The following is a 26,396-nucleotide window of genomic DNA, read 5'->3' as shown; positions in this document are numbered from 1 at the left end:
CAACTGACACTTTTAAGCATGACAATGCCTCCTTTGAACACTTAAATGGAAATATTTTTTTAGTAGTAAATATGCATAGGGTTCAGGTTTTTCTAATTGTAATGTGTTATAAATTCATCTTGCTAGGTTCTTAATTGCAACCATTTTCACTTGCTTGTTTGGCAACGAATTTTATTGCTACTAGATAGGCATGGCTACTACCAAGTTCTCAAACACTAAAGATAGCCTTTGATTTTTTTTCTAGATTTGCTCTAATATGTTTTAGGTTCAAAAGATCATTGTATAGTGGTGGCATAACAAAGACCTATGCCCCTTTATAAATGAAAAAAAATCTAATATAATTGATTCAAACCACCTTCCATAAACATTTCTTTGAAAAAAAAGGTAATAAGCAGAATAATTTGTAAACAGCATCTTTTGGATCTAAGATCACCAAGCCTGGAGTTTGTCTGGTTCAGTATGATATGTACCAGTCAAAAAAAATGCCAAAGTTGATACGTTATTATTGTTAAATCTGTAAAAATAAATTCACAAAGTGGATTTTTTTACCTCAGAAGTGCAAATTGTCTAAAGTCTTTAGTTATAATCCCATTCATCTATATTCAGGAAAATATAAGAGGACATGTTTTTGCACTGACATGAACAGGACTGAAACAAATCATTTTAAAACATCCTAATTGGCACCTGAATTTTAACATAAAACTAATATTTGACTCTATTATAAGAGTATGTTAAGATCAATGCAACCACATATCATAATGTGCTAATCTATTTTTGTTTTAATCAGGATTTTTTTAAAAAAAAAACAACAAACCCCACACAAGTTCATACATAGTATTACATTTATATATATATAAAAATAAAAAGGATATTTTTAAAACACAAAAAAATGAGTCCATGAAACACCTAAGCCAAGTAAAACAAATGACATTACAGCTTAATGGAAAGGTGACAACTTCTAAAAGTTCAGGAACAATAATTCAGGTTAGAGGCTGAAATATTTTGTTCTGTTCGGGGCTGGAAGTATGTCTATTTAATGACCAGAGAACCTTGGAAAGCAACTGCTACCATTCCTAGTCTTAAATTTCTCCCAAACAAGAAAAATAACCCAAAGAATCACACTGAAATTTGGCCATTTTGCTACCAATTTTAGTGGTACAATTTCATGGTACTAAGGAGCCCAAGGTCTGCAGGTTATCCAACCTCGGCTTAGTGTAATATATGAACTTGATGAGAAATTATTGTACATTGTCCATCAACATATTTAGCAAGCAAATGATGGTACATGAATAGAGAATGCATTTCAGCATTTGTCCAGCCAGAGGGTTGAAAGGATGCCATTCACCATCCAAAAAATGAAATGAAATACTTTGAGTAGCTGAAGTTTAAGCATAATCAGAAAACTTCATTGTCTCAGAAACAGAAACCTACAAGATTCCTGAATCTGAAAAGATCAAACTAGCAAGGATATACCACTCTTCTTTTATAGCCATTATTGCCATGCCTTGCTCTTCAGGAAATGATAGTGGCAAACTGCCAAGACATCTTTGAAGATGTTTCACATTCATTTTGGTTTGGTTTTTTGTCGACGTACTTAGATGAAAAGCAAGTGAAAGTTACAGAAACCATAAGCAAGAAAATCCACATGGATTGGCAACGTGAGATGCCATGTGGTAGTGCCACCTTCTGGTACAACATATAGTGTGAAAGACTGCACTTGAGAGCATATCCCCATCAAGTTGCTGAGAATGATTTGTGCCAGTCATCCATGATTTGTTTCAAATGGTCAGTTCGATTTGAATCGATTCAATTTAACTTTGCACAAAAGCCCATGGAACTCTAGAACTGACCCCAAAGGAATTGAAACCGAACTGCATCTTGAAATTCAAAGGGATGATTAAATCCAATTTCCACCTAAGCTTCACACAGCAATTCTTTTCCTTCCCTGTGAATGTTATGTTTCTGAAGTTTAAAATCCATTTTGATAAATCCTAGGGTCTAAAGATCATCTCTGCATCTTTGGGCTTATCTCAATATATTTAGCTATTTTTTCAGCTGCTTTAAGCAGAAACAACACCCATAATAATTTTTTGCTATGCTTTGGCAAAAACATTAGCAAAGCAAAGAATATCTTCCTGGTGGACAGAAAAAAATTCAGGGTATTGGGACTACATAAAATTTATTTATTTACACTATTCACATATCCTTATCCACATTATCTACATAAGCATTGGTATTAACGTTCATAACTATATTCCTAAATTATCCCAATAGGTATTTCTTCTCTTCGGATGACTCTGGAAACTATGCTTCTGAACAGGAAGTTAAGAATCTCTAATGAAATGTTGTCACCAAACTATTAATTCTAAGGTTCTTTGAAAGAAGCTACAACTTTTAAATGGATAAATGTTGTAAATATACATGGTGTATAGAAATTTCCATCAAAATACTCGGAAAGCAAGTTTTTAATCCCCTTTTTTATATGAGCAAATTGTCTTCAACTAAATGTTCATCTTGCTGTCAGAGGAAAAGCACAACAGCATTCCAAAAGATCCCTTTCTACCTGTCTATTTAGACTCATAGGATGCAATCTAAGTAACTTTTAAAAATACTTCTACTAGCTTTCTTAGCCAGGATCAGTATAATACTGATTGAAAATTAGGTTCAAGTCAAATTCCTTTAGACACCGCAAAAACCAGCTCTACCTGCCATTGGAGTTATAATCTAAAAAGTCTTAGAAGGGTATTTCAAATGTTAATTTTCTGCTGTGGCCATCAGGGACTTGTTTTGTACAACATGCTACAGCATGACAACCCCTGCAAAGATTTTCTTGATTCTTTACATACATTGGTCCACAGCCATTAAAATATTAATGGTCTAAACATCTATTTTCTAAATTACAAATATCTGCAAATAAATTACAAATATCTGCAAATAAATCATTAAGGGGAAAAAAGGATCAGAAAGAATCCTGATCCGGTTTCTCTCACTGTAGAACAGTTATCATCATTTTGAATGTGATGGTGGCTATTCCTGGATATGAGAAGGAAAATCTGAACAGCACAGAACTAAATACAGATTTGTCATTCCAATTCCTGCAAAAGGGCAAATACAGAAAAGCTAATCCAACTAGTGATTGATTACCATATATTCTCCCATTTATTGACTAAACATTTTCTTTTAATCAATATGATATTTAAATAGCTCAAACCAAAATCCTTCACAGGTTAATTGCTTGTGATGTTTTCCTCTTGCATTATCTATAGCAGAGGTCCCCAACCTTTTGGGCACCAGGGACCGGTTCTGTGGAGAGAGGTTTTTCTGTGGACTGGGAAGGGATGCGGTTTTGTGTACTGCCTGCATCCTGCTTTGTGTGGACCGGCTGCTAGCATGCTGTGGCCCAGTACTGGTCCACAGACCAGGGGTTGGGGACACCTGTCTTATAGAATGACTGTTTTTAAAAATTCAGCTGAGTATTCAGAGACATTGGTCTTGTCTGTCACCTTCCTTTCTTCTATTTTTTCTTGAAAGATAGGAGCTTAAAGCTAATTTTTTGAGGGCCTTTCTCTGCCACTTTCACATCCAATCCTAGGTTAGTAATGGAATGGAGACTTACCATTGCCAGCAGAAAGCAACTGTGATGGGAGTTGACTAACAACCCATCAGAGGCTAAAAGAAACTTGCATTTTCTTTGCTGGCAAACTGTAGTTGGCTTCACCTTTCCTTTCCTCCCTAGACCTGGGCTAAGCAGAGAAGAAATGTTTGCTGTAAGCAGGAAAACCTGATAGAAGAAAATAAACCTGGATAACATTGAAGAATCTTAATTCCGGCTTCATCCCTGGTGCAGGGGATGAGTGGAAAAAGAAAGGTGTTATGTAGAAATTGAAATTTCACTATGCTCAGTGAACAGGTAATCATGATGAGAGGAGGAATAGAATGGCATATGCATAATATTAAACAAGGAGCCCTTCATATTACATTACATCATTGATCTATGCTTGATCTATGCTTCATCTCTAAGCTGACATGGAACTAAAAATATCCCAATATCGCAATTCTATTTCAGTAATCCAAGTGCTTCCTTGAGCAAAAAATGCAAGTCTCTCTTAATATTTTTCTCTCTAAAATACTTTTTCCTCAAGATATTGGTTAGAAAAAAAATTTCACAAAACATTACCATCTTCCTTGAGAATCGTGAAAGGAGAATAAATGAAATCTTGAGCATTGGGACTGCTTAAGGAATGGGAGCCATGTAATTAAGAGAGATTAAGCGGCTAGAAACCACATTAAACAAAATCAGGTTGTAAACGTCTGGCTAATCTGATGAACATCCAAGCTAAATAGGAACGGACATAAACATTCCGTGAAGGAAAAGGCACAAAGTACACTTGCAAATCATCCTACAATTGTAAGTCATACCAAAATGTCATGTAACAGGAATGCAGTGAGTAAGAGTTGCAAAGGAAAAAAAAAACCAGTGGCAAATCCATTGCAATATAAAAGGGTAATAATAACAGGCATATTTAAAAGGCAGTGAAGTGTTGAACTCCAAAAACAGAAAAAGAGTCTCACAGGTCTGACATGCTGATCCTCTTCTCCCTCTGCATTCCTAATATATGGGCTTTCTCATTTTACATTTTGGAGCCAGGGAAGTCTAGATGTATACATATCACCAATCCAAAACACAAATCAGAAAGCAGCTGAGCCGTGGAATGTTCCAAAGAGCAAAGCTTAAGAGGAAATATGCAGGTTTCACCCACAACTGCTTTCCATGGTGAAAGAAAACTTCAACGAGAACATTCAAGTGAGTTATGTTTTGTCCTAGAACAGGGGTGTCAAACTCAATTTCATTGAGGGCCGCATAAGCATTGCGGTTGCCCTCAAGGGGCCAGGGTGGGTGTGGCCTGATGGGTGGGGCGTGGCTAGAGTGCGTATGGTCTACTGGGTGGGCGTGGCCAGCTCTACATCGTTCGCATCAAGGGTGCCTATGGGGGCCCGGGCAGGAGTGGGACAGATCTGAGGGTCTCTGGCTGAAGGAGGGCCTCTGGGCCAGGCCAAGGCAGTGGGGGCCGTTCCCTCCCTGTTTCCAGGATGGCTTCGCGGGCCACAAGAAAACACTTCGCGGGCCGGATCTGGCCCCCGGGTCTTGTGTTTGACATGTCTGTCCTAGAAAAAAGGAACGGAGAAAGAATACTAAAGGTAGCACCAGTGATTTGAGTCTGATGGGCCAAATAACTTTGAAAGGTCAATGTTTCTGAAGAAGTTGGCAAAAAGACTTCTACCGAGCTAAAACAAAGGGATTGGTGATCACTTCCCCTCAAATAATTACAGATATTTATTTAGTGACAGTTCAAAGTTACAATGGCACTTAAAAAAGTGACCTACAACCATTTTTTCACACTTATGTCAGTTGCAGCATCCTTATGGTTGTCTGATCAAAATTCAGATGCTTGGCAACTGGCTCATATTTATAATGGTGGCTGTATCCTGAGGTCACGTGATCACCCTTTGTGACCTTCTGACAAGCAAAGTCAACGGGGAAGCCAGATACACTCAGCAACCGTGTTATTAACTTAATAACTGCAGCGTTTCACTTAACACATGTGGCAAGAAAGGTCATAAAATGAGGCAAAAACTCAAATTAACAAATGTCTCGCTCAGCAACAGAAATGTTCGGCTCAGTTGTGGTTACAAATGGAAGACTAGCTGTGGTGGATCGCAAACGACAGATGTTTTAAGTAGGCCCTGCTCTCTTACTTATGACCCCCTGGTTATATTCATCACGGCCATACAGAAATACCTGCAGAAGTGCCATAGATTGCCTGGGGCTGCTATCTGAGGGGTGCAGCTTCCATGAGACTGTGAGCAACTCAGCTTTGCATGACACGTTGAGAGCTGAACTCAAAAAATATAGTGAGACCATGTTGGCCTCAGGAGTTTTAAGTGGTGAAATTAGCATCTTAAGCAATTGCAAGGCTCACAGCCCTGCTTTTGGCCCTTAGTAGTCCCCAAAAGACATGGAAATGGTTCCAATCTTTTCACCCAAACCCTGGGGAATGTAAAAAGGAGTCTGGTGAACAATATGTATTTTCATCCTTCACATAAAATAATAATGTTTAAAAGAAACATAGGCCTTGAAAGGAAACATAGATTAAGATAGTCAAGGAAATACCTTGCACTGTTTGAAATAATTACAGCAAGAGACCTAGGATTCTATTTACAAGCTTCTGGAAAATCTTGGGGATTTCCCTGCAATCAAATCATATTTTGTCATCACTGATCACTGGAGCTTTCAGTAAAAGCAGAAAAGAGGAAAGCAAAGTAATGGGTGAGATAATTGTGAAAGATATAGAAAGAACAAAACAAAAAAGAGACAATTGTTAGTTGATAGAAAGCAACAGACACATGAAAATCAAACGATCCAGGCAGTGTTTTACATTTACAATTAAGGTGCTTTGAGTACTTTTTATCTAGAAAAATAAGATAGATATTTTAAATTCAGTCAGATTTAAATGAAGCGGAATCTTAAAATATAATTTGGAAAGAGCAATTTTTGTAATATGAGCAGTTTGCTTGATGATGGTGAAGAAAGTTGGAGTGGAATGTACAAACAGTCCATTTTATCAAAAGAACCTATAGTTAAACAATGTCCAGTATGGAAAACAGAAAAAGCCCAGAAATCGATGGGCAACAACTGAAGGAAGTTCTGAAAACAGTCAGAGAAATATTGCAAGGAATACTGAAATATCACAAGCTTCAAAACAGGAAAGGAACTGAATTCTTTTTATATTGTTTTTGATCCAGACCTTAATGTACTCACACATACCAGCAGGATAAATTGTAGTTTTTGCAAATCTTGAAATGAAAAAAGAGGATTTTGTTGATAACAGAAAGCCAACTGAAAGGGAAGGAAAAGCAAGGGAAGGGAAGGGAGGAAAGAATCAATCCAATGAGGGCAAATTGAAGCTGTAATTAATTAGAAAAGCTTGCATGCCAGTTTTCTCCATACTGTATTTAATAATGTAAGCATCAAATGATCCAGGAAAACAATGCCATCTGTTATCCCAAACATTCTCCTATATGTTTTTTTTAAATCAAGAGGCTCAGGTTATCTATATTACATCTCTGTAGTTTAAGTTAAAACCATTGCTTTGAAAGCAGAAAGGACAAGAGTTATAGTGCTAATGGGAAGTCTGGTCAAAAAACTGACAAATGCATTCCAGGGGAAAAAAATAGATTTAAGAAATGAAGAGATGAACAGAAGATGTTTGTGACACATGTTCAAACAAAATACTTGGCAGTACAAAAAAAAAGTTAAACCTCTGATACTTGAAGCAAATATTTGTGCTATACAAACACCATTGCAAGACAAATGAAAACAGGAGGGGAATAAAGAACATGGTGGTTTTCCCCCAACAGTTTCTGAAATACAGGACCTCAGGATCAATTGGTAAGGCTTTGTAGTACCATCATAAATAGCTGCACTTCTGAAAATATCTAGCTGTATAATGCATCTTTGGCTGGATTAATATGGTCGCTTCTTAACTCACTTGTGCTGATTTTTGACCATCTGATAGTTTTATAATGAGACTTAATATGGCCTGAACTCCATTATAAAATAAATCACTTTTTTTTAAATAGCTGCCAGTGTGGAAACTCAAGAGCCAAAGGCTTGCAAAATCTTCCCCCAAACCCAAGTTTCCACTTGAATTTTGCTGACATCTCTGAGACTTGAGCACAAAATTGGAAATCAGGGAAGACATATTGGAAGAGGCAAGATCCTAGCCCCTAAGTAATCTAACCCTCATGAAGGTTACTTTGCAGATTGAGATACACTTTGAATTTGGTTTCTTACACTCTTCCAAAGGCTCTTGGAGCACCCATGATAAGAGGCAACTGTGTCTTGAAAGTGCTCTTTTTCTATTGGGGGTCAATGGTTCCAATTCTCTGCAGATCCTGGAGAAGTCAAAAGATCACAAGCAGTTTGAGGACTGCAGCCAGTAAGTACCTGAGAGACAGTATAAAAGAGGGCCAACCCAAGCGGTTTTCTTTGGGTACATTGTCTCTTGACCCATGGCCTCATTTTCTTTACTCAAAAAAGCCTTTTCACTGTAGCCTTGCAATAGCATTTGCAGTTATAGGAGACAATGGTTGTTAAAACATAATACTCTACAGATATTATCCTCACAACATCCCTGTGAAGTAGGTAAGCATTATGAACTCCATTTCATAAAGTGTAGGTGGGAGAGGAGGTGGGGATTTAAAACCACCTCCCCACTCCCACCTAATTCAATGGGAACATTCAGAGGATCTCCCTGCTTCCAGAATCACATTCAAACTTATCCGTCCATATGTTTGGCACAGCCTTATTTGTGTCTTAACGTTACATTACAAAACAGAGCATCATGCAAGGGGAGTAGCACAAAATAGATAACCACAGAATAGCAAGATTCTTTTTGTACCAGCAAACAGACCCAGCCATTGATCATGGGAGCTGCACGTGCTTGGCTGCTAGGAGCCAGTTTCAAAAAGAAGGGAAAAGAGTAGCTTCTCAACCCTGGAATGTTGGATGTTTAAGGCATAGCACTATAGGAATGGAATAATGATCAAACATGACAGAAATAGTCCCTACAGACAATAATAAATAGATACGGAAGCTGACAGTGGAACATCTCTCCTGTTCCTCCTCTTGAAGCTTTATGGAATTCCCTCAAACTGGGTGGACTCAAAAGCCCACCTGGTCATAAAAGTCTATATCTCCATATCCACAGGTCTGATGTTACCGGTTTTGTGTTCTTTTACCCACAGTTCTCTGTCTTTGGCTGGATCCACTTTCTGAAGCAACTGATCCACAGGTTCCACTGTCTGAAAAACACAAGAGCCACATCATTGTTTCCCAACATCTACAAATGATTGCCTGGTAGAGTACAGTACACATGAGTTTATTTATTTTTCTTCTTCAATATGCAGGTCTACTCTTTCATGTTTAACTTTATAGAATTAGGGATTATAAATGCCCACTTCCAATGTGGGTCTTGAATCCTGACCTTACACTGTCAAGAATCCATTTCAAGGGTTCCCAGTGACTGATCCTGACTCAAAGTAAACAGTACTTATTGGGAGACCTGAGTTATCTGTTTTTATGCAGTCATATACATTAGCAGATGTAGAGTATTCTACATAAGTTTTCAGATTTCTATACAGCTTGCACAGCATGAGAAAGGATTCCAAGATAAGTAGACTCACACTTTGGTTGAACATGTCTGTCTCGTGTCTTAACTGTGTATATTGGCAAAGGTGCTGCCGAATCATTTCCACTCTCTCTACTTCTAGCCTCTCCAGTTCCTGAAAAAAAAAAGAATGAAATATGTTCATTAATGGATAAAGAATAAAGCCCCACTCAGTGTGAATCAAATATAAAGCAAATTTTTATTCATTTTAGTCTGTTTTGGTACTTTGTAATTGCTCCCTAAGCCAAAGATGGGCAATTCAGATTGTTGTTGTTAGTTGCAAAGTCGTGTCTGACCCATCGCGACCCCATGGACAACGTTCCTCCAGTAGTGGACAATTTTTGTGGCCCTTGAGAACCCCCAAAAATCATGCTATCAAAATTTGATGGCAAGCCAAGCTAGGTGTGATTGTTCATTAAAAAATAAAATAAAATCAGAAATAGAACATCAAATTCTTTAATAGGTTTAATCCCTTAAAATATGTATTTTACTGAACTCTAACCTCCAGCAATACAAGCAAAACAAATCAAAATCCCTCACTATGGTACACTATCCTGTTTCCCCTTGAAAAAATTTCCTTTCCTTTCCTTTCCTTTCCTTTCCTTTCCTTTCCTTTTTTTCCTTTCACCCACTCTTCAAATATAATCCATAGTTCTGATATGAGTGGACAAATATTTTCTCAAAGATTGTAAAATTGAAGGTAGGAGTACATGTACTAAATAATTCAATAATGTGAAAAAAATACAACTTGATTTTTGTGTGTGTTTTATGTTTACATTTTCAGGTCAGCATTTTGATTCCTTGTGACTGTCTAGACTAGTCTCTGCAGTTTTCTTGGCAAGATTTTTTTTTTTTGGAAATACTTTGTCATTGTCTGATTCCTAGGGCTTAGAATGATTGGCCCAAGGTCACCCAACTGGATTTATGCCTCAGATGGGACTAGAATTCCAAATTTCTAACTTGGTGGTTTAACTGCTATACCAAGCTAGCTCTGATCTATTTTACCATGTATTTATTTAACATGATATCCCACTGGCTATCAAGATGTCTCAGCATTTTATAACATAAAACAATTTTAAAATCAAGTCATTAAAACAGTTAAAGTGGCAATTAAAATTTGTTAGTTGAAAATGTTCATCATCACCTTACAACAAAAAATATATTTTAAAGGCATTTTTAAAAGTTGATAAAGATGCTAGGCTCCTCAACATTGCAGGCCATGTATTCCAAAGAGCTGCTGAGTAAACAACCAAAAAGGCCTAATCTTGATTCACCACCAGACAAGTTCACAGCAACTGTAGACAAACCTCCTCAAGTGATCTCATAAAGCACGGAGAGATCATATAGGAAGAGGCATTTCTTCAAGTGGGGAACCTACACAGTGACATGACATGGAGCAGTTTTTTTGCCCCAACCATCAAAATCTTATGATGTAGACAGAAGGCTAGGAAATGTGAAGGGTAATGTGGGGATTTAACTTACCAGAGAGGTGGTTACCATTTCTTCAAACCATTTTGACTGAGCTTGGTTATACAAATCCACACAGCGCATGAGATCATCTCCTAGAAAACAAATTCCCCAAGCCATCACGTGAGTTCTTCTTGTAATTCATTCACTTGCCCAAAGGTTGCTTTACTATTAATATCAGTGCAGTTATGATTTTACTTTTTAATCTTTCCTGGGATTGTATTGCAGCTATGCAGGGCAACTGCGCAAATTTCAGTGAAAGTTGCTGCTGCTTTAAATTAAATTCTATGTGACAAGACAGGTATTACATAATTGCCTTCATGCGTATCAAAACACTTTTCTGCCTTTCAGTATGAAGCGCCGCATTACACAGCCCTAGTAGCTAATTCAAATTAATTAAGAAAAAAGCAAAAACCAATCTCTTCATCCTTAGCAGAAGTGAGAAAGTCATTAAGAAACATATTGCAAAGCTGGTTGGTCGGCATGTCTCATTAACTTCATATTAAGAATGTTTAAGAGAAGATGAAGAAACAAACTTCAGTTCTATTATTGCCTACACTTTTTGCCCCTTTAGGAAAATCTCCATAGGTTTCCCTGACCAAAGTATAATGAAAAAAAATATTTGACTACAAATGTAAAAATACTGTTTCCTTCCTTTGGAAATTCCAATTTATAAATTGCATTCTAAAGTTTAGATACTAGTGATCAAATTATGCACATCAAAGAATCCTTAGGTGAACAGAGGTGATACAGCTTCTACCTGGAAGTTAAATATAAAATCCTACTGCAATTTGATTGCATATTGCCTATTTGTGTGCAGTGGTTTAACCAATTTGAAATAATGAAACAGCCAGTCAGTACTTTATAACACCTTCTTGAGCAGAAACAGCAACTTCCAAACTTTTTCTGTGGCCAGCTAAGAGTCTTTTGAAATTTCTTCCCACCCGATCTTGCAGAATTGTACATAAATAGTAAGGATGTGTTCAGATTTGCAGAAAGATGTCTTGTTTAAATTTGGATGTAGAGCCTGAGTCAACTTCTTTTCACTTCAGGATTCAATGAAACATGCAATTTGACCAGCAGTAAGTAAACTTTGCATGCAGCTGTAAACAGAGGCCCATGTCAGAAAACCAAAAGGGAGGATAATTTAACCAAGAGTAGCTGAATCTTCACACAGGTTTGCCTATTGGCAATTTTGCTGACTGAAAGAAACACACTTTTCAGTGGCTTCTGTATGCTTGTTTCTTTCTAACCCAGTAATTCAATGAGTCACAAATTCTGCACTGAAATAGAACGGCAGGATCGATATGAATTGTATTTAAATACATACGTTTTATAGCAAAGTTGCCTTAGGTGATAATTTGACTATCTCTCCTGCCATCTACTGTACAATGCAAACGGTAAAAAAAATATAAAAGAAAATATAAGCAATTTTAAACTGAAAAATGTAAAGGCTAGCTCCAATTCTGTTTGTCACACAGTTCAAATAAATATATGAAAAAGGGAAGAACTTTAAATAGATTTATCTCTAGAAGTAACAAAATGTTCACAATTCAATTAATTTAAGAAATATTGGTTGAGTAATGACATACAGTGCATAGGGTTTGTCTTCTGCAGCCGGTGCTCTCCAAGTATGTTGGGTTTGGAGACTCTCATATCCATTTGATAGGACAAAGGAGGCCTTGCTGGCCTCCTTAAGGGATGGTCCACCCCAAATGAAGATTGTGCTGGATTCATGTCCTCTAATACTGGCTACTTTTCCTTAATTTCCTTACATGTACCTTAAGAGTGAAAGTCTGGGATAGTGATAATGGTCTTTACTACAAAAGAACTAAATCCTGGAAGCAGGATCAACAAGGCCAGAAGGTCCAAACTGGTATTGCAAATACTGTTTATCAGACAAAATATAGATAAAAAAATTAAAGAATGCAGTTTTGATCAATGCCAAAATTTAACGAACCGTGTTCTTCTTCCTAGTTGAATCAATAGAAGGCTTTTTATACCCCATTTCCCTTTGACATTCAAATCTCCTTGTTTCTCTGTCTCTGTACCACATAGTGTCCTCATTCTACATACACTCACCAGCTTGAGTAGACTTCCGCCTGGCCTTTTTAATTTCCTCTTCTGTCTTGTTGCTCAGTTTTATCTCCAACTGCTGTGTTTTCATCTCTAAATCCTTTTGCCTCTCTGTTAATGCTTTTCGAGCCTTGAAAAAAACCAAGAGTCATACATTTCTCCACAGAAAGAAATATCTGTCTTTTCCTTTGCACAAGATTTATTCTTTTACAGACTAAATCACTGCAAGAATAGAGTGTGCGCTATGACCTTTATAGCTAGAACATCAAGAAAATGAAGCACTATCTCTTGGATGAGACCTTGAGCACCAAACTATTAGGAACCAAAGTACCACCAGTGTCTGACAAAAGGTGTACAAATAGGGAATATCTGGACAACACTATTGAGGAGCCCTGGTGGCACAATGGCAGTATTGCAAACAAACTCTTTCCACATCCTGGAGTTTGATCCTGATGGGGCTCAAGATTGACTCAGCCTTCCATCCTTCTGTGGTCAGTAAAATGAGGACCCAGATTGTTAGGGGCAAAATGCAAATAATGCTGACATTGCAACCTGCCCAGAGAGTGATGTGAAGCACTGTGGATGATATTTAAGTCTAAATGCTATTGCTATTCTTTGGAATCCTATTTTATTTAGTCAGTTTAAAACATTGCTGCTTAAATTACATTATATTTCCACAATCTGGTTCTTTTCGGGACATTCTGCCAGCAGAAGCAAAGGATAAAATTATTGAACCACTCATTTCACTTATCAAAGTTGTCTTAACTAAACTAGTAATTAAACATATTCAGTATTGTTTATAGGACAGCATCATCTGCTGGAAGTTAGGACATAGAATATAGACTAGACAGTGTGGCATAAATAATCTTGCCTTCCTGTCTCTATGCTGGGACTTTCTTTTCTTCCCAGGGTGACTGTCACTCCACTAGTATGGTCAATCAGACACTTGGAGTGATGGCTTACAACTTGAAGAATCATATTTTTCTTACATACACACTATTTTTTTTCCTCTCTCTCCTATCTATCATCTCTCTATCTCTCTATCTATCTCTCTCTCTATCTATCTATCTATCTCTCTATCTATCTATCTATGTCTATATCTATCTCTCTATCTATCTCTCTATCTCTCTGTCTATATCTATCTATCAATCTATGTCTATATCTATCTATCTATCTATCTATCTATCTATCTATCTATCTATCTATCTATCTATCATCTATCTATCTATTGGTCACTCCACTAGTATGGCCAATCAGACCACTTGGAGTGATGGCTTACAATTTGAAGAATCATATTTTTCTTACATACACACTGTTTCCCCCCTCTCTCTTATCTATCTATCTATCTATCTATCTATCTATCTATCTGTCTGTCTGTCTGTCTGTCTGTCTGTCTGTCTGTCTCTCTCTCTCTCTCTCACTGTCTGTCTATCTATGTCTCTCTCTCTATTATCTATCTATCTACTGTATCTATCTATCTACTGTATCTATCTATCTATCTATCTATCTATCTGTCTGTCTGTCTCTCTGTCTCTCTCTCTCTCACTGTCTGTCTATCTATGTCTCTCTCTCTATTATCTATCTATCTACTGTATCTATCTATCTACTGTATCTATCTATCTATCTATCTATCTATCTATCTATCATCTATCTATCTATCTATCTATCTATCTATCTATCTATTAGTCACTCCACTAGTATGGCCAATCAGACCACTTGGAGTGATGGCTTACAATATGAAGAATCATATTTTTCTTATATACACACTTTTTTTAATCTATCTATCTATCTATCTATCTATCTATCTATCTATCTATCTATCTATCTATCTATCTATCTATCTATCTATCTATCCATCCATCTACAAGGATTTCTATGTCAAGCTTTTGAGCATGCATACCAGTTTGCATGAAATTCTTACCTTTTCCACTGCTGCATACCTACTAACCAGCTGTTTTCGCAAATCAGCAATATGATGGTCATACTTTTTCATATCTTTCTTGAAGTTTTCACGGAAATTGAGTAGCGGTTTCTCCACTTCTGTCTGAAGCTGGCATAAATGAGAAAAAAAGGTTTAAGAAGTTGTAGATGCTAGGAACTAGGGGGAGGGGGGAAATGGGGAGAAATACCTAGATTTAGACTAGGAGAAATGGGAGGAATTCTTTCTTCCTTTTTGAATATTAGAGCCATTTAGTTTCTACTCACTGTGGGGTAGCAATAACAAATCTTGGCTAAAAACTAACAAAAATGAGTAAGATTGGTTTGTAGTTAAAATCCAGGAAACACCAGTAATATGAACTAAACAAGAGAGTTGTTTTTTTTTTTTTAAAAAAAGCCCAAGCTATTTCTATCCTCCTGTCAAAAAAAACCTACACGGACAGATGCCTGAAGTGATCAGGACTTGAAGTTAACTTGAAGAAAACGCTATCCCTTTTGCATGGGAGGAAGAACTGGAAAGTCCTGAAAAGTAGAGAAAAAAAACTAAGTGATAGAATCATGGATCTTATATCTGTTTTGATCCTCAGATATCTATGTGAAGCAAACACTTCAAAACAAAAGAGAGGAAGAAGAAAATCCTGAAGATTTCAAGGCAGTTGCCACTTCTATAATGATGTATATGTTGAAGGGATGGGGGAAGGGGTTGCAAATTCCGAAACCAAAAATGAGCCCTTAGGATACAATTCATTTGATTCCTGCCATTTAGGATAGCCTATTCTAAAATTTCAGCATTTCAGAGAGGAATCAGTTATTTTCTTAACTGAAAATTAGCTATGCTCCAAACTGAATCAATACGTGGCTATTTATTAGATCTTTGTCCAAATATCATAAATTATAAAATATTGAGAGTGTAATCTTGTATGCGATGATGAAACCAGGAGAAGTCATTTAATTTAATAATTTGATTTCTATACCGCCCTTCTCCCGAAGGACTCAGGGCGGTGAACAGGGCAATACACAATAAAAATCAAATACAAAAATTAAAAAACCATTAAAAAACCATTAAACATCATGCCCATAAAATCAACACATATTAAGTTAAAAACTAATTTTAAAAACCCAACCCCATCCCATCAGACCAGGCCAGCTTGTTCGAAAAAGAATGTTTTATTAATGTTTTAATAAGTAGCCAGTTCTTACTACTACTCCTACCTCTACTACAATTAATATCTTTATGAGCACTAGGATATTAGGGGGTTTTTTTTTGGGGGGGGGAACCTGAAGAAATGATATTGTCCAATCACTGATGATATTGTCCAATCACTGATGATATTGTCCAATCACTGATAAACATTACCACATTCTTCAATTTATTCTATACCAACCAATACCTTTTGGGAATGAAATTTTGTCTGGATCAGGAATGAACAATGTGAAGCTATAGGAACACATGTGCTAATTTTACATAGCTCTTAGCTTAATTTCAAACTCCCATATGCAAAAGTTCAAGTAAGACTATCAGTAACTATCTGTCCCTTCTTCCTGCTTGGGAGCAAACAAAAGAGGCTCAGGAAGAAGAAAAAAAAGATTGGTTGCTAGAGAATGGATGTTTCCATCCCACTGCTTGTTTCAAAGAGAATGTGACCGTCAGCAGGAGGAAGGTTCCCTGCCCTGGGTATAGATCATGCCAACAATTGGAAGGATCCTTGAACAAGTGTTTGTTCACAGACAGTCCCAGGTCCACACTCTGGCATAAACCAGGTAATCTCAGGCCCATAAAAACATGAATTGATACCTTACATTTGACACCTTAGAGGAAATGATTTGATACCTTAGAGGAAAATTTAAGATGAACCTCTGCTTCATCAGCCATGCTTTTTTTTAGTTGAGACCAGGATTCGCCAAGTGTCCTGCAATGCATGAGCCTGGTTAGTAAGTGACAAATACATTTCATCTGGTTTTCTCCCTGATTTCCCCCTAAAATGTCTAAACAAGAGCTAAGCTTAATTTACTCATTCTGAAATGTAAAGCACATTATTGATTAAGCTATGTATTATAGTATGCCAGTATCTGAAATTACTCAGACAAACTATATTTACAGGTATTAGAGTAGTGTCTCTCTATCAAGGTCCCCCCTGACGAGGGTTTTTTTGGGGTGGTGGAGGGCTATCCCATATGTGACTGAGAAAGTTCTAATGCATTGCTGTATAAGAGTCACCTCTGGTCTGGTAGGTATCTTATTTCAAATGGAGAAAATATGACTACTTTAGACACAATTTCAAAAGAAACCAACCAGTTTAATCAATTAAATGTCTGTCCATTCAATTCTTCCTCTATCTTCAGATTTCCTAAGGAAGCACTAGACAAGATGCAGTAATTTTCTAATATGCTTCTAGTATGAAGAAGATAAATCTCCTAATAATGCCATTAATTTTAGAACAGACTGTAATCTAGAGCAGACAAGCAATTACAATTCAAAAATGTGCATTTACCCTTCTTCCTGGGCAGCCAGGGAATTCTGTGATAGTTTAGATAGGTTCTTGGCATATTCTTCTTCAATTTTAATTCTGGAAAAGAAAAAGAAAAACCAACTAGTGACATCAGCCAAAAGCTATTATGAATCAGAAATGTAACTGGTAATTATAATAAAATGCAGCACATTTAGCAACTCACCTCTTGGGAACCTATATTTTTTATATATTTATAGTTTTACCCACAATATTTGCCAAGAGAATTAATGATAATTTAATAATTTCACTAAACTCATGGATTATAATCACAACTCTATATAAGTGCTATTGCTATCCTATATTCCTCTGTTAGTGGTAATTGTCCCACAGTTAATAAAGCAGTGCCATCTGAGAAAGAGAAAGGAATAGAATGACTCTTAAATTAATACACAAGATTTGTATTCACCCTTTCCAAAATTTCCACTCTGTCAAAAAAGTTCTTGCATGCACAAGGAAGGAACAAACAGAAAGGCAAACTTAAGATTTACAAGGTCCAGCAGGTACAGCCAGATTTCAAGCTAAATAACATTTCCTGTGCTCTGAAGAATGAAAAATTGTTGATGCCCACATTTTTTCAAAGGGATGCTAAACAGTTCTTATAGTTCAGACATGTCAAACACAAGGCCCGGGGGCCAGATGCGGCCCGCGAAGTGGTTTCATGCGGCCTGCAAAGCCATCCTGGAAACAGTGAGGGAACGGCCCCCACTGCCTTGGCCCTGGCCCAGAGACCCTCCTTCTGCCAGAGACCCCCAGATCTGTCCCGCTCCTGCCCAGGCCCCCATAGGCACCCTTGATGCGAACGATGTAGAGCTGGCCACGCCCACCCAGTAGGCCATACGCACTCTAGCCACACCCACCCAGTAGGCCACGCCCACCCTGGCCACACCCACCCGGCCCCTTGAGGGCAAGCACAATGCTGATGCGGCCCTTAATGAAATTGAGTTTGACACCCCTGTTATAGTTAAAAGCTTCCATTGAGTCATGAAAGCATTTCGTTATTAATTCACCAAAGCATAATTGTAGGAAGTGAGCTAAAGCAGCCCTTCTATTTTTTATTTTTTTCTCTCTGATCAGGGAGACAAGTCCATTCATGGAACAGAATGTTCCAATCACCAGTTGCAAGTTGCTCTCCCTCCTATTATTATGTGGAAAACGATTTAGAAGAACACTCTTTTTAAAAGAAAGATTATAAATAACGAGCAGCTATAAATAATAACTGTTTATCTTTCTCTCTCGGTTTATCCTTCCATGTCACATAGACATTTTTAAGTTATTTAAACTACCAGAGCTAATGTGAGCATTTGTGTGTGTGTGTGGGGGGGGGGAGATTTCTGAGGTATGTCAAAATCAGCAAGAAGCATGACTCATCTGGACTCAGAATGAACTCAAGCAAATTGAACTCTTCTCTTTCTGTAGCAAATATTTAAATGGGTCCTTAGGAATTACAAGAACTGTTTTCATATTAAAGAACCACTTGAGGTAACATAGTTTTTAATCCATCCAGCCTGGAGCAATGACATTATGAAAAAGAGCTCTTGAAACGGAAACACCTACCAAGGAAATTTCCTCTCTGTCTACTGCAATTGTTGCACTCTGTGACAATCAGAAAAAGACCCTTCAAAGCAATATTGGGATAGGGACTGGTATGATTAATTGAAGAGACTATATTTTTCTTAAGAGTCCGTTTATAAGAATTGGCATATTTCTGTTGATATAAACTTTTGACTGTTGATATTTTGCTACATAGAAAAAAAAGTTTTGTTTTCTCACTGTAGATATCTTTCTCTCTGTGTGTGTATATATGTATATGTATATGTATATGTATATGTATATGTATATGTATGTATGTATAGACAGATAGATAGATAGATAGATAGATAGATAGATAGATAGATAGATAGATGTAGATATTTCTACACATGTCTGTAATTTGTTGAAGATGTAGCTGCTTTTAAAGACCACCCAGAAATTTCAGCTGGTCCAGTATGCAGCAACTCACATCTCACTAGTCCATCGTGATACTGCTATCTTAACTCCATTGCTGTTGGAGATGGATTGGCTTCCAATTCACAGTACTGGTTGCTATCTTTAAACCCATTAATGGCTTAAAATCTAGATATTTCAGAGACTGCCTACCTGATCCTACCAATCACAGAATATCTGCTCAGGACTCTTGGACTTTAGGAAGCGTGACAGGAGGGGCCCTGCAGTTGGACATTCGCTATGATAGCTTCACTCCAATGAAACCCTCAAGGCAACTCTGGGTCATCCTTACTCGTACAGTCTTTCTGGCTTTTCTAGAGGGCTTTTCAGGACTGATTCTGGAACCTTGCATTATTTTTTATTATAACGACATTGATTCTATTTTATAACTGTTATTATTTTATACTATTATGTTTTATTATATGTGTTGTAAACCACATAGAGTCTGTTTGGATTGAGGCAGGTAGTCCTAGGGCAGGGGTAGGCGACCTTGGCTCTTTTATGACTCGTGGACTTCAGTTCCCAGAATTCTGGGAGTTGAAGTCCACGAGTCATAAAAGAGCCAAGGTTGCCTACCCCTATCCTAGGACTACAACGGTAATTGGGACTGGAATTTCTGCCACTAACTTTTATAGTCATAAAGCACAATGTGACCAAACTGTTTGACAAACCCGTTGCTGTTACTATGTAAAGAACACTTAGCAAGTCTTTCCTTCTTAGGTGGCTCGCAAGCAGGCCCATGGGTGAGAGCTATGAATGGGTGGAAGCCATGAAGTGTGGGTGGGCAGGACCAAATAAAGGCAGCTGGGCAGATAGATGCTACAGGCAGGAACAGGTGAGATCCACAGGTGCAAGCAGGTGCAGCAAAGTGTATAAATGGATGCTAGAGGTGGGCATAAGTGTGTGTGGGCACTATAGAGTGCAGGCAGGTGCAAGTGCATATGGGCAGTATGGAATACAAGATTTCCTCTGCCACTAGGGACTCCTCAGGGGAAAAAAAAACAGCAGGAGCCATCAGCAACCAGTTTTTTCATTGATTTTACTTATGGGAAACCAGTAGGGAAAATTGCATATGGTAATCAAATGACCTCATGATGCTGTGATAATTGTAAGCCCCTTGTTATAATTTGAATGTCACTGAATAAATGGATGTAAGTCGAGAACTACCTGTATACATTTCATCAATAAATATATACACGAAACTATTAGAATAAAAAAGGTAACAAGCCCATCCTTGCATTTGCTGTCAGCTCTCTGAATGCTAGTTGTGTTTAACAGAAAATGTTCCACTAGACTTGTGAATTGATAGAATCGGGAGTTTCACCACTGGAAACATAAACCCAAATCCCAACGGAGTCAGTTTAGCTCATTAGTGAGTTTCTAAGTTACCTTTCTCGAATAAACTCTGCCATTTCCTTCTGCATTTGCTTTCCTTTCAGTTGTTTCTGCAAAAGAATTTCAAATCCCGAGACTGTACTGTTCCCTTGGGGGTCCTTCTTGTCAGTCTAAAGAAAATGAACAGTAAAAGCATGGGCCAGGTGAGATATATTAGCAAATGCAATCACATCCTTATACTGTAATAGGTGTCTGCAAATATGCTGAGAGATATCCAGCTGTCATAATACTCTCTCCTCCATCCTAATAACAGAGATACAATTGGTGCTAACAAATCTGCCAAGATTTCTTAAAAAAAAAAAAGGGCAAGTCATGGGCACCAGAGCTTGTTCTTGCAGGAAACAAGCAATTCAGTAGCAGGGGACTTTATAGTCACAAGAACTGACAAAAACGAATATAAAAGAATCTTATAAGGGACTGCTCGGGTTTGTAGAGGTTGAAAAAGGAACCCGCCACCCCTGAAGTGCCCAAGCCTCTGGTTAACTGATAAGTTGAAAGAACATTCTGGAAAAAAGCAGTGGCAATCCAATTAAAATTACCAAGAAGACGTCCTAAATACAGTCTTCAATTCAAGGTATTCTTTACTTTCTTCTCTAAGTTTGTAATAAAAAAGGTAGAATTTCCTGGAAGTGGCAAACATCTTCACCCCCATTTTTCAAAAGTTCAAGAATTTTTGCAACCCAGTATTAAAAATTAAACAAACTTGAAACATTTAAGCAAACTGGTGAACTCACCTCAGGTGGGCAAGTTCAAATCCCAGTAAAAGCGTTGAGTGTACTGAGATCTAACATAGGGGTTTTATCTATGCCTGATGAATACCATTAAAAACAAAACTGGTTGCATAGCACCCCTAGTGGTCAGTAGTGAGTATAAACCATCAGTCTGAATACCAATGGGGGCAGGGAAGATGAGGCTTCTAATATGAGGCTCAGACAAATTGGCATTTACAGGTCATTAATCCAGGAGTCCAAAACAAATAAGAAGGGAGGCATACGATTCATAGTGCATTTGGTAAATTTAACTATCTCTGTCTCTGCATCAACCAAAGATCAACCAATGATTCTTGATGCTCTAAGGTAATATGCAATTGGTTATTTGATTGAGAAAGATATCAGCCTAGACCTAGTATTTTATTCACCTATTTAGGCATAATCATGCATATTCACACATACTCCCTTCTAACTATAAGAAACAAATCTGTTTTGGAAACCATCTGTAGTGAATAAGACATGGTGAGGTGGATGACGATGATAATGATGATAATGATGACAATGATAATAATGATAATGACAACAACAACCATAATAATAGAGTTGGAAGGGACCTTTGAGGTCTTCTAGTCCAGGGGTGTCAACCTCACAACGACATGACGTATTGCGACGTATCACGACTTTTTACCCATTGCCAGAGCTGGGGTAGGCACGGTTTTGGCATGACACATCCGTCCCACGGGCCGGCAGTTTGACACCCCTGTTTTAGTCCAACCCACTGCTCAGGAAGGAAATCTTATACCATTTCAGACAAATGGTTGTCCAGTCTCTTCTTAAAAACTTCCAGTGTTGAATTTATTTATTTATTATATTTTTATACTGCCCTTCTCCCGAAGGACTCAGGGCGGTGCACAGGGCAATAAATACAAAACAGGATACAAAAGTTAAAAGCGATTAAATAAATGCCCAAGGTTAAAACAATAATTAAGACGTATTAAAACCCCAACCCTAACCCATCAGACCAGGTCAGATTGCTCAAATAGATACGTTTTTAGATCGCGCCGGAAGGAGCGAAGGTCGGGGGCCATCCGGAGCTCAACCGGCAAGCAGTTCCATAGGTCTGGCGCGCCCACAGAGAACGCTCTCCCCCTGGGGGCCACCAATCGACATTCTTTGATCGGAGGCACCCTGAGGAGGCCCTCTCTGTGGGAGCGCACTGGACGGAGGGAGGTTGACGCCGGCCGCAGGTGTTGCTGTAGGTAATCCGGACCCATGCCATGTAGGGCTTTGTAAGTCATTACTAACACCTTGAATCTCACCCGGAGGGCAACCGGCAGCCAATGCAGCTCGCGGAGCAAAGGTGTAACATGGGAATATCGGGAAACCCCCAGCACAACTCGCACAATGAGATCAGATGGATGAGACATAAAATATTATGGAATGTTAGGTTCAGATGTGGCTGGACAAACTTTTATGGCTCCAATGGCTACAGGGATTACTGACTGAAGATCATTACCTACTTATATGCAACTACTGTCTCTCAAACACACATACACATATGCTCTCTTCCTCTTGGGCATATGGTCAATGAACAGAATAGAGAAGCAAAAAGACTTTTGCCTTTCCCCATGTGATGCAACTTTCAGATTGCTGGTTTTACACTATGGGAAATTGGGAAAGGAGGATTTATGCCAGGGGTCTTCAAACCTGGCCCTTTTATGACTTGTGGACTTCAACTCCCAGAATTCCTCAGCCAGGCACTCTGGCTGAAGAATTCTGGGAGTTGAAGTCCACAAGTCATAAAAGGGCCAAGTTTGAAGACCCCTGATTTATGCTGTGCCAGCTCACATATGCTGCACAACTTTACTAGATAACAAGTGTTGTGACTTTACAGAGATTTTTGGAAAGAAGGCTATTTTCTCCTTTTTGATTTTCTCTTCCTTCCTCAAAATAATTGGTTTCTCCCCCAACTATTAGCATAAAATAGGAATCTGCTGAGTGATCTCCTGCCTGATAGGTGGGAAAACAGTTTTTACAGCTATGAATTGCCCATTTCTGGTTTAAAGCACTGCAGGCTCGGAAGGCCACAAAATATTTTATTTCATTCCATTCTTCTGGTTTTAACAGTATAGTGGTTCTGCTGGATTTCACACACAAAGAAAAACTTTTACAGTGTCTTATGCATCAACTTTTAGGCTTGAATTTTATCATGCTTGCTATCAGAGATGTTAGCAATATGTCTCATCCTGTGTAAAGCTCAACTGCTGCAGTAAACAGCATATGGGAAGCTGCTCACTTACCCAGAAATAATCACAGTAGCTCCATTCAGAAGGTTTTAGCAACTGCTGTTCTGGCATTGTGTCAGGATGGGGAAAAGTCACACAGTTTATCTAATAAAGAAAAAGAAAGTAACATAAATATGCAAAGCAATTCAGAAACGGAGAGATGCTACATATGTAGCATCTGTAGCTGAAACAGGACACAGATATAGGCAATTATTGGAGCAATTCTCTCTCCAGCCAGAAGATGTCATCAAAAGAAGGTAGAAAGGGCTTCCTCAGCTGAAAGCTTCTGCAATGTCTAGAAAAAAAGACCCCAAGCAAGATAGAACCATAATCTGAATTACATTTTATTTTCCTTCAGAAAAATCTAGAAACCCTTCAGGACAATGCTATTTTTTACTTCAGGTGTTAGCACTCTTCTCAAAAAATAATCTGTGGCAAAAACATTTTAATAAAGTTTTAGGCACACTGGGGGGGGGGGAGAGGAACTGAATAATAAATCAAACATTAAAAATGCAATTGCTTTCAACGGTATAGCCTCACAAATCCATTCATGAGTTTGAAGCCAACTAGAAGAACCAATCCAGCCAAAAATGCTTTAAAATAAACAAAAAAAAATCATAAGTCCAGAACTATTCAGGTAAATTCATTCCCAAAACAGTTAAACCCAAAAGATGCCATAGCACATGAAAATTGCTTGTCAGAATATACTAATCCCAAATACATAGTTATTAAGGTATATTTATTCAATTATCAATATACCTAGAACTCAACAGGGCACTAAATTCTCTCTGAAAGTTGGTAGGGTGTTAGTATTCTCTGAATCCCATGGATAGATAAAAATTCCACATGTAATCTCTTTAGATGAATAATAAATGTAAAATATCTGTTTTATGTGGATGATGATGATGCTATCACAAGTTATGCACAAATCACTATAGGCAAGTGACTACCAATAATTTTCAGATATATATCTATTAAAGGTTGTATTTTCCTGCTTATTTTCTGTCAAGTACAACTGATCTCCTCTGGAAAATGTTCACTAGTTAAATTTATGAAGCCTGCTGAGAGAACGTTGATTTCCTTCATTTTAGGAAAAACAACAAGTATACCAAAATGAATGCTTAAGTTCCTAGTTCTCATTATTTCTGAGATATGAGCAAATACAAGCTTTGATGAACTTTCCAGAAATACAAAGTACACCAGAATGCTCTTTATATGCTTTTTGCATCGCAGAATTATAGAACATTGGACCACTTATGGAGGGGGTCTTGCAGATTATCCAGACCAATCTCCTCTTCAGTAGAGGAATCCCACATGATAGACTTTCCTGCAGATGGCCACCATACCCCCAGCAGATGAGAGTTCATCACCTGCCAAGACTATTAGGATGTCTAACCAAGTATTTCCCCCCTTGTATTTAAACCCACTGCTTCATATTCTGTCGTTGGAACAACCTGAACAAACCTACCCCATTTTCTGCATGACAATTTTTTTTGAGATACTTCAACATAGCTATCAAATTTCTTGTTATGTTCTCTTTTCAGAAAAGAAGAATGCAAGGCCTCCATAAAATAGAGAATATGTTGATATTATACAGTGTATCAGTAATAACTGTGCAATGTTTACATTGCTCCATCCACGTATGATTCCTTGCATTTTGTCTGGTAGGACGGGTATGGAATATGGATAAGCATTTTTCCAATGCAAGAAATAAAAATATACAGATTATTTTTCTTCAGCAACAGGCATGTTTATTGGCACTGTCTAGTGTTTCAAGACCTGAAACATGTGAATGTGAGGTAGCACCTATTCACAATTCTCTACAGCTGCATCTTTTCTCAGGATCATGCAACAGTCTTCCTCCACTGCAGCACAATCGCAAGAAAAGATGAGACTGGTTACAAAAAGAAGTACATCTCCAATATTCTGGAGCCCCTTTTTGCCTTGAAATTCAAAGCACCTAAGGGCCCAACCATTATCTTCTGACTCAACACAAGCAATAAACCCAGGGTGGTTGTAGCACTTTCATAAGATGGAAAATCCCTTCAAGCAAAATAGATTTTTTTTAATCAAGGGAAATGGAGAAATACAGTGCTTTAAGAAAAAGGCATTTCTGTAACAAATTGTCAAAGGCATGGGCTATTGTTCCATTTCTTTAGAGCTATGTGAGTGCTCAAGCCCATAAACAATCTCTTTAAAAAAGATAAAATACTTCTGGAATGTATCTTTATATGGAGGGTATATGTGCGATGTGGGCAGCATCTAAGAAGCTTCTCTGTCCTTCATATTCAACTTAGGTGTTTCTGCTTGTAGTGGTACTGCCTAAACTTCTAAGGTTTGAAAATGTTTTCCAGGCCAGAAATGCTACAAAACCCTGAAAAAAATTGACCAGAATTTGATAGGCAGCAATAAACACAAAATTGTAAAATTGTTGTCCAGTTTACGACTACTCTTACAACCCTGAACCCATGGAAAATCATTGCCTGTTTTCCACCTGAAAAATAACATCACAGGAAAAAAATAGCACGAGTAACTGTTTATTTCCCTTAAAAATGGTTGTTAGGCTGTTTTGGGGAAGGAAAAGAAGAATATATGAAGATCCGTGAAGTGAAGACCAAAATCATAATGAAGTCTCAGAACAGCATCACTGTGGACAGTAGAAAAGCTATCTAAAAATAGTATCCAAAGCCTGTTCTGAAAGACAACATCTTGTCCGACATCTTTTAGTTCAGTTTTTCTCAGGCGGCTTCCAGGGAATATCAAATGACTTCATTTACAGCCACAACTTCTCTATGAACCTGT

The 26,396-nt window shown here is 37.8% G+C and overlaps 1 protein-coding gene across 1 annotated transcript in view; it reads right to left on the bottom strand.

Annotated features, from left to right (window-relative positions):
- Positions 1 to 6,998: 6,998 nt before the first annotated feature.
- GAS7 (growth arrest specific 7) overlaps positions 6,999 to 26,396 on the bottom strand; it is a 149,108-nt gene continuing 129,710 nt past the window's right edge. Inside the window, exons 6-14 of the mRNA XM_083355398.1 lie at positions 23,610 to 23,699; positions 20,594 to 20,709; positions 17,204 to 17,278; positions 16,543 to 16,621; positions 14,695 to 14,823; positions 12,780 to 12,903; positions 10,713 to 10,792; positions 9,247 to 9,345; positions 6,999 to 8,865 (exon numbers count right to left, since the gene is read on the bottom strand). Of these exons, the coding sequence (XP_083211524.1) occupies positions 8,752 to 8,865; positions 9,247 to 9,345; positions 10,713 to 10,792; positions 12,780 to 12,903; positions 14,695 to 14,823; positions 16,543 to 16,621; positions 17,204 to 17,278; positions 20,594 to 20,709; positions 23,610 to 23,699 (906 nt within the window). The 3' untranslated portion in view covers positions 6,999 to 8,751. The remainder of the gene's footprint in view (positions 8,866 to 9,246; positions 9,346 to 10,712; positions 10,793 to 12,779; positions 12,904 to 14,694; positions 14,824 to 16,542; positions 16,622 to 17,203; positions 17,279 to 20,593; positions 20,710 to 23,609; positions 23,700 to 26,396) is intronic.

This window comes from Vipera ursinii (assembly GCF_947247035.1).
Source record: "Vipera ursinii genome assembly, chromosome: 2".
Classification (NCBI taxonomy): domain Eukaryota; kingdom Metazoa; phylum Chordata; class Lepidosauria; order Squamata; family Viperidae; genus Vipera; species Vipera ursinii.
This window is presented reverse-complemented; position numbering and strand designations above follow the sequence as displayed.